At 37.6% G+C, this 9,287-nt stretch overlaps 1 protein-coding gene across 1 annotated transcript in view; it reads right to left on the reverse strand.

Moving 5' to 3' along the window:
• Nucleotides 1-597: 597 nt before the first annotated feature.
• Nucleotides 598-9,287, reverse strand: part of LOC140549696 (bestrophin-3-like) — a 9,295-nt gene continuing 605 nt past the window's right edge. Inside the window, exons 2-9 of the mRNA XM_072673446.1 lie at nucleotides 9,012-9,106; nucleotides 7,340-7,573; nucleotides 4,217-4,371; nucleotides 3,343-3,420; nucleotides 2,764-2,916; nucleotides 2,246-2,326; nucleotides 1,513-1,664; nucleotides 598-1,363 (exon numbers count right to left, since the gene is read on the reverse strand). Of these exons, the coding sequence (XP_072529547.1) occupies nucleotides 598-1,363; nucleotides 1,513-1,664; nucleotides 2,246-2,326; nucleotides 2,764-2,916; nucleotides 3,343-3,420; nucleotides 4,217-4,371; nucleotides 7,340-7,573; nucleotides 9,012-9,106 (1,714 nt within the window). The remainder of the gene's footprint in view (nucleotides 1,364-1,512; nucleotides 1,665-2,245; nucleotides 2,327-2,763; nucleotides 2,917-3,342; nucleotides 3,421-4,216; nucleotides 4,372-7,339; nucleotides 7,574-9,011; nucleotides 9,107-9,287) is intronic.

The raw sequence follows: 9,287 nt of genomic DNA on the forward strand, positions 1-9,287 counted from the left end.
TCACTGCATCAGTTAGGGTTAAATAATTTCTTGGCAACTTAAACAATCACCCATGCAGTAATGGAGGCTCTTGCCTATTTGCTTAGTTAAATTCAGGTGGTGATCTTTTTGTCAGGCAGTATACATTTTAAAATAAATTTTCTCTCTAGAAACAATAAAACAATTATTTGCAAGCATTTCAACATTTAGCAGAACATCCTCTAATTCCCAACTAAAATTTAGGCTCAGGTTTTTATCTGCACTTATGATTTTCAGGACCACAGATTTTCCTAAATCTTACAAAACTTGCCATTCAAGCATAACAAAATTGGCTTCCAAAAAGCCACAGCAGACTTTATACTGTAGCAGAATAAGATCTAATAACTCAAAGGGGAAAAAAAACTGTTGAACAGTGAATGCAGGAGAACATTCTAGAGACAACAGACAGTTGTGCTTAACAAATAATATTTTAACAGTATAAATGGAAGAAAATTGTATGAGCAATAAGGTTGCTTTGATTTTTTTCAAACCCTATACAACTTTGGAATAAATACAAAAAGTAAAAAGTAGTTATTCCTAGAACCGTGTGAATGAGAGAATCACACACACAAGCGGTTTTCAGCTGTTATTTTGACCACCTGATTCTACCATATCTTTGCGTTGTGGCATTTCCTGATGGGGGCTTTTGGCTAATGAGTGTGGAGCTGTGGTGGGACCTGTTCTTCTCTGTAAGGCTTTGGGGCTGGGCAGGCTTCTCCTAGAGTTTTGTCGAGATAGCTCAAATGACAGCTGCCTCTTTTTTGCTCTGTCGGTCAGCGACTTGCCATGAAACCTTTTGGGCTCCGTTTCTGTAGGGTTGTCTGCTCGATTCGTCACATCATCATAATGCTCTTCTAGACAGGCATCATTTTTCTGGGCCTGATCTGGCTCTAGTGAAGGCTCACGGGATACTAGAGGCACTGCAGTTGCCACTGAAAGGTCTTGAGCAACACCACTGCCATAGTTACCAAGATGGGGGTTACTTTCGCTAACTACTACCGTAGGTATGCTGTTGTGGGAAGGGGAGCGCACGGAGATGTCAGGAGAAGGGGGCATGCTGTTTACTTCCCTGAGGGTGGAAAGGGTGTCCAGTACGTGAGGATGGGGGCTAAAATATGGCCTGTGCTGATCTGCTATGCTCTCATCTGGTCCAGGGTGAATGCGGTGTTCAGGGATGATGGGGAAGAAGCTGGAAATATCACTGCTGTGGCGCTTAAAAGATGGACGGATCTGCAGGTCTGGTGGTTCCTGGACGCTGAGCAAGCGGCGCATGCGGCCTAGAACTGACCCCTGTCGTCTGGGATCCTGAATATCAATTTCTTCGCCCTGAAGTATTTCAGAGAGTCTAAACAAAAACACAGGAAATCAATTAAATCAAAATAATTATAATACACACAGATTTGGGATTATATCAACAAAGCATCTAAAGTGTTTAATGTGTACTGGGAGCTAGGTTAAAGCAGAAAATGTAAACCAGATGCTGGGTCTTCTCACCCCATGTCAGTAGTAGAGCCAAGGAAAGATGGGATGCAGTAGTCTGCTGCAGCACGTGTGTACGGTGGCCGCACATCAGGGTCGTTCCAATAAATGTCTTTAGTCATGCGAGGAATATTCATATGCATTTCGTCGACTGCCATCAGAGACACCTGCAGCACAGTCAGTCAACAAAGAACTTAAAAACTGCTAAAATTATCACAAAAAATCTTGGTTTACCCAAGAGTCTAGATACAAAGGCATCATTAACTGTAATTTGTAAAACAGTGTCAGGAAATGTATATTTTCTTAAAATTATGCATAAAAGGCCAAAGCTATAGTAACCAAACTTTTTATTTTATTGGTACACCCTTGATTGTCATTGTATTACATAGGAGAGTGAATAATGCAACAAACTTAAGTTCAGAGTCATGTGTCAGAACCTAATGCTGTACTTGTAAAATACAATGTACAATTACCCCCCCCACACACACACACACACACACCATGTGCAATTAAGGGTCAATATGCAATTATCTGTAAATAATATTGTTTTTTCTTACTTCAAAGGGTAACACTTTACTGTAGGATGCCATTCTTAAAGTTACCTCAGTTTTCAAAAAACAAACAAACAACCACTTTTGTAAATGTTTACATAGATTATTCTGAAATGCTTATCTAGGTGTTCTATAACCTTAAGTGTTACCTGTTAATGCACTGACAACCAGCCATTCAAGCCCATTCATCGACAAACCTGCAGGTTTCTATCAATGCACCAATTGGCCTCAAAGTCATCATCATCTTCTCCAAATGGATTTATGAGCTGCTCAGCTACCTGTAAGAACAGAGCAGTAACTACAGACATATGTATGACCTTGAAGGAGAGTATATTTATATCTATATCCATACTTATCTGTTGTGTCAATGATTCTGCATGTATTTTTCTGTGTTGGAATCATATATCTGGCTCTCTATATCAACCTAGATAATCATCAGTCCTCATCAGTAGTAATTGACATGGGTCTTGCCAGAATGTGAAGAAATGTTTGTGGTCTGTGTGTATGTTCTCATCCTTCATAACGAAGAGAAAGATTTGCTTGGCAAAAATATGAATGAAGGCCAAAAGTAACTACTTTTACATTTATCACTGGCCCACTTGTATAAACATTTGATATCTCTTGTTTACTATGAAAAAATATCAAACACTAAGTGGTTGACAAGGAGTTCAGACAAAATGGGTAAGGAACAGATGCCTGACAGTGTTTGTCTGACCTTAAGCCACCCGGAATAAAAGAAGAACTGGAGCAGAGTGAAGACTGGAATGTAGAGATCAACGTCATGACCCTGATAGTGCTGGGCAGGGTCAAGAAATTGCCGGCCAATGATGCATGCTGAGAAGAATGTGTACACAGCCAAGGTGACAACCTATAAATAGGAGGGAAAGTTTCTTATTACTTAATTAACGTACTTTTCATAACAGGGGTTGGTTACTACCTTTTTATTGTTTTTTGTTTATATAACTTCATCTGACAAATGCAAAAGTAAAATAATTATAACCTGTTTAATATTTCAGTTTTCCCAAACTGCTGGATGAAAATTAGATGAGATTATAATTACCTCAGAAAAGGACATTGTCTCATGTAGCCTCTAGCCCAAATTATTATGTTGATCTGGCTATGTCTAAGGTCACTGAGATTGTGAAGCTGATTTCTGTTCAATGAAAGAGAGATGGAGGGTGCTGTTTCTGGATAGGTTATATATAAAGGGTATGCATTATGGGTACTTGAAACAGAAATTGACCAGCAACTGGAGGTGAGGTGGAGGTGTGTATGTGCCTAGAAAAATCCTTACCTGTGTGTAGACAAGGGGAATCCCAACCCAATCATATCCAAACAAAGTAGAGCACCAAGTCCTGAATCTGTTCATCTCCTAAAAATGAACACACAATCACAGAAATCTTTCATCTACTTAGACACTGTCAGCAAAAGGATTCATAACACTAAAACAAACAAAAAAAACATTAAGTATACATAAATGTTATTGACTTCTTGAACCCCCTGGTGATATATAGAAACAGACTTTACTAGAGAACCATTTAAAAAAAAGGTTTTATTTTGTAGAGGAGAACCATTTACCATTATTCTATATGAAAACATTGTCTTTACTACACAACCCTTGACTAAACCCTTTTCTAAGAGTGTAGTTTAATCTTACCGCACTGAAATCTTTAGGCAGTATATTAGTCATGTTCTGACTTTAGCTTCCTGTCAAAGGTCAACAAATTCCCTCAGTCTCAAAAATACAAAAACTATGTATCTCAGTAACCTAATTACACCTTCCACTTGTTCCCCAACTTGACTTGTAGAGATATTCCTATGCGATTCCTCGCGATGTCTCGTGAGTTGGACTGCCAGGTTTCTTCCATGGATGTATGAGCCAACAATTAAACCTCGCACAAGGTTATGGCTGAGTGGGACTCTACTGGCTGGCCACATTCTGGAAAAGTATCCAGTATTCTAACAGCACAGGCTGTTTTGAACAAATTCAAAGTCTATTCTTCGATCTGATTCAGTATGGCTATCACAACACAGCTGTGGTATTGTGGTCTTTTTAGTCAGCACCCTTGACCAATTCGGTAGATTCTGCAGTGTTACTAAAATAGAAAGATCACTACCTGCTGACTCATATGCTTGTAAGGCATCAAAATAAGGCTGGGAAATCTTACATTAAGGATGGTCTGAAGATCCACACTGTCTTGGATCCGTCCCTCCTTCCTTGCTTTGGAGGCCAAATTGGTGAACCACACAGTCGGGATCCAGTATTTGAGGTGTGGAGACTTGAGATTCTCAAAGATCTTCCTCTCTTCTGGTGTCATGAAGCCTAAGAGATGGGTTAAACTATGACTCAATCAGCAGTAACAACTAGGGTGGTATCCACTTTTACAGTTATAAAGGATTACCAGGGGGCAGGGACTGTAAGTTTAGCAAGTAGTGCAAATAGCTCTACATTTGCATAGCTTCTTGCATACCTGCCTTATTTAAAAACTAAAAATTATCAAATACAAATACAAAGTTCAGTTTGCTCACAGGGTGAAAAACTATGTGGACAAGCACAAATTTATATTTGATACTTGTTATTTCAACAAGTATCAAATCTGACAACAACTGCAAATTTCAAACTGCTCTGAATCAGGATAAAGAAGGTGGTTAGTATTAGCTCAGTTAGCAGGATAACACTGGTCACTACAGAACAAATTCAAATTTGACAGAAAGCACACCTAAATAGAGCTGTCTCCACAGTTTTGGAACTGTAACCCACTTGCTAAGTTAGCCATTGCAGAGCTAGCTCACCTTTAGCTCCACCAAGTATCAGACAGCTCAGTTTAGCTGCTGCTGACTAACTGATAAGCTACTGACAAATGTGAAGAATAAAAAAGTGTGTCTGGGAGACCGAAGTGGAGCAACTGGTGTTGGGAGTAAAAGAAATTTTAGTTTGCTTAGTTCTCTTTTTCAGACTAACTCTGGGCATCCTTGGCTCACAACTTTTTCCCGCCTGTTTTCTGAGTGGACATTACCAACTCCCACTACGCCCCCACCCTGTGGCTCTTTTAAACATACATGGAGGAATAAGCCTAATCGGCACTGAATTAGATTGACACAGAACATAAATCTACCACATCAGACACGTCATAATTTTGAAAAAACTTTTTGAGATACTGTCAACATTTTTAAAAAACACAGTTTATATTAGCACTACCCAACCCCAACACTAACGTATGTGCTTGTGTGGTCTTAAGTAATCATTTTAATATCATTACTGACAGAGGTCACAGAATCCACAAGTACTGAAATATTCATAAGCACAAAGACACAAAACCCACAATAAAGCCAATTTAACAAACCAAGTAAACCAAACCAAGATTGACAATGCTAGACAACCAACAAAACACAGGAGTTTAAGAGCATCAGACACAGGTAGGACCAGAAACAAACACAGCCATGTGCTGATGTGCAGGAAGGGAAAACACAAGGGCAAGACAAAGACACCTGTTACAGTTTTGTTGATAAATTGTATTTAAAACTAACCTCTCCATGTGTACTGTGCACTTTGTCAGACTCTCGCTGCAAGTTGTTAACATACTTTCAAATGTGCTATTTCACAGAAAGGTTTAACTCATACACACAAATAGTCACGGAAAGACACTTAAAAAAAAGTTACATTAACTACAAAAACAGGTATAACAATCTTCAGGTTGAATCTTGAGAAATTTGTCATATATGCAAATTCTTAGTTCATTTATCAATGCCTTATAGCTGCAGAGCCATCAAAGCAGATATATATATATATATATATAACATATGTAACATATACTTCAGAGTCACCATTCCAGGATAACCACTGTCTAGCAGATGACCAAAGAAAACCTTGAGGTCTGCTAATCTCACGAATTGCAAACTATCCTTAATAAATTCCTATTAAAGATACCTATGGAGCTGCTTATAGATCTAGGAAAGTCCTTCACATCCAGAGCGATGACTGATCTCTAGACAGAAAAAAACAAACAAAACTTAGAAAAACAAACCTGTTACCTGTTATAACATAAGATGAGCATTACTGCTTGCTATGCAAGAGGTTTAAAAACACCTCTATTGCATCTCAACGTTCTCATGCCATTCTCAAACAACTATGTTTTTTTCCATTTCAATGTTATTGTTACAGGCTTTGGCACGCTATAAGAAGCTAAAAATCCTGCAAAGTGACATCTTGCTCAACTAAAAAAGACATTCATACATTTTAAATGTTAGCAGGGTCCAGGGGAACTGCCCATGCATAATGTCCATTATTGTTATCTAAAAAATAACAATAACATGACTTTTGGCAGAATTTGTTATCTTCAATTTATGTATGTGTGTATGCGTGTACAGAAGTATTGCTAAACTGTTAATGAAGAGCAATCTCATAAACAAAAGCTTAATTTACCAGTAAAACATTATCATTTGGACAAGCAGAGCCACCGAAGTACAGTGCAAAGCCACTGCACTGCTTTCCTTCTTCTTTCAGGCATATTATTTTCCATATCTTTATATGTAAAGTTGAAATTGGAGGATATATTGAAAGGAATATTGGAATTCACTGGCACATTCACTGGCTTTGATAACATGCTTACATATTTTTTGCCGTCCTCTTCAGTGATTCCCTTAACAATGCTAGACTACAGCAAATACATGTGGAATTATATGCAGTTTTAGATGTACAGTTGGTCATTTGTTATATAACCACTGATACAGCTATATGGGTGGTTGGGTTACTGTGGGTGCACTCTGGACTAATTGATGTTAAATCAGCTAATTGGGTGTGACTTGTTTGTTGAGTAAGAGAATTAGAAATCAATAAACTCCAAAAGAATAGAGGTTACATAGAGGACTTTAGTGTTTAGACCTTTATGGACTTTTGCATGTTTAGCTGTAACGAATTAGTCCTGCATCCAAGAATACAACCGAGGGCCAGTTTCAGAGACAGGCCACATAGTCAAGAAAATACTGTGTGTATCATTGTTAATTTACTATAATATATATTTACATAGAATCAGATGTAATGTACCATCCATTATTGTATTATTCACTTTACTATAGTACTGCTATTATTACCACATTATATTAGTAGTAATATCAATATTATTACAAATAACCATAAGTAATAATACAAAGAATAATGTTATTTATTGTCATTATTATTATTATTATTATTATTATTATTATTAACAATAATAATGATAATATATGATGAAGCATTACAAACAGGAGAACACACTTTTGGAAAGAAAAGAAAATAACCAATAGGTGCCTACCTGCTTCCACAACATGGTCAATGGTGGGAAAACGCTTGCAGACGGCAGTGCTGACCGAGCGGAAGATCAGCAGAGAGGTGAGATTAACGTAACGCATGAGTGTGCGACGCAGCAGCCGTCCTTGCTCATCTCGACCCTGAACACAGCTAGAGATGAGGAACATGAGCCGGTCTGGCCATGGCAGGTTCTGGAATTGGTTCCACCAGCGATTAACCACCAGTGTTACATAGAATCCTGTAATAGTAATGCAAGACCCATCAATGGTTCTTATCCAATCAACAAAAAGGAACACAATACCAACACTACTGACCACTGGACCATTCTCAGCAACAGATGAAGCTGTATGGTAGTGCAATAGTAATCTGTGAGATGCTTTTGGAGGTGACACTGCTGGTTTCAGTAGACTCTGCCAGTCTGCCATTGTGCCAGTCATAAACCTCCAGCCAACAAAACATATGTAAGATATAACTATAGTCTCTGACTTTACACACACAAGGTCTACCAACAAGCACAGAAGAGACAAGAGAAAACAAGAGTATGTAGAGCTCCCTAATAATGTTCAAAAACATATCTGTGCCTGACACTTGATGCACACCACTATGGTATTATCATTGTCCCTGGTATTCTGAAAATGGTTCCAAGCCAATTCTGCCTGTTGGCAGTCCAATGGTGATTCCTGTTCAGTGTTGGACAGTGTGGAGGGTGAGCTGATAATTTGATGGCAACAAATGAGCTAAAATGATTTATCAGCCCCACAATCCTCAAAATTAAATAATGAATGGGTATTTAAACACATTTGCAAAGTTGTCTAGCATTTTAATTGTAAATATAGCTGTAGGTTTAAAGTCAATGCAGTGTACACTTTACAATGTCATATTTGCAAGTAATTACATCTTGGTATTACTTATCTTAGTATAATGATATATGATGCCTGCATGATGGGTATTCACGCATTTGCTTTGTAAAATGCTATGTAAAACTACGTGCACACTATGTCTAAAAGATCAATTTGTTTCCTGATTATTTGACTATTTCACTCAAGGCAACTCAAAAACACACACTGTTATATAATAATAAGAATAATTTGCCACAATCAGCAAAAGTCTCTCTTTATTTTTATTTTTTTACAGAAGAGACAGTTACCAGCCCAACTGCATTCTGTGAGCATGTGAATAATGCTCTTGCTGGCCATTTATATTTACACACAAATGTCACTTTACCATATGAATGGAAGACTAGGTATTATATGAAATATGCCAGATAAAATGTAAAAATATTTAGACTAAAGCTGTTCTGTATCATATTATTTTGCTTTTTGTGCAATTTGCAAACAAATCATGTAAGGCCTACAAAAAAAAACAACAATTTGTTAAAAATAAAATAATAATGAGCAGCTACTTGTTTCTATGCTGTTTGTTACTGTCAGTTACTACAAACACAGTGTTTACAGGCTAAAATAAAAAATACCCATGGTAACGCCATGGAATATAGTATAATGTATCATGACATTGAAACTCATGTCTACCTGAATATTAATTTGGTATCTTTGTCTAAGTGGTGTTAGACAGCTGCTCACAGATGGCATATGTCCCATTTGACTTTCTGTACTGCTCAACAAAAAGTAGAGATTACAGATGGCCCACAGTAGGAAAAACTTACCAAAGCCACTTACCAAGTACAAAAGTGACTGGAATCTGTTCTGCATATCTGTCACAATATATAACCAGTTTTTCAAAAATGCGCCTCTGAGGATCTGTAAGCACCCACCTAAAGACACCAGAAAATTTGTATTTAGAGAAATTTAAATGAGAGGAAATGTATTGATCTTTTAAGTAATTTGTTGTGAAATGCTCTGCAGTGTTCATAGTGATGAAGACAAACAAAACGTTTAATTCTTAGCAAAACGACATCACACACAAAAAAATATGTGGCCTAATGCTTGGGTCGT

This window comes from Salminus brasiliensis, chromosome 2, assembly GCF_030463535.1.
Source record: "Salminus brasiliensis chromosome 2, fSalBra1.hap2, whole genome shotgun sequence".
NCBI classification, from domain to species: domain Eukaryota; kingdom Metazoa; phylum Chordata; class Actinopteri; order Characiformes; family Bryconidae; genus Salminus; species Salminus brasiliensis.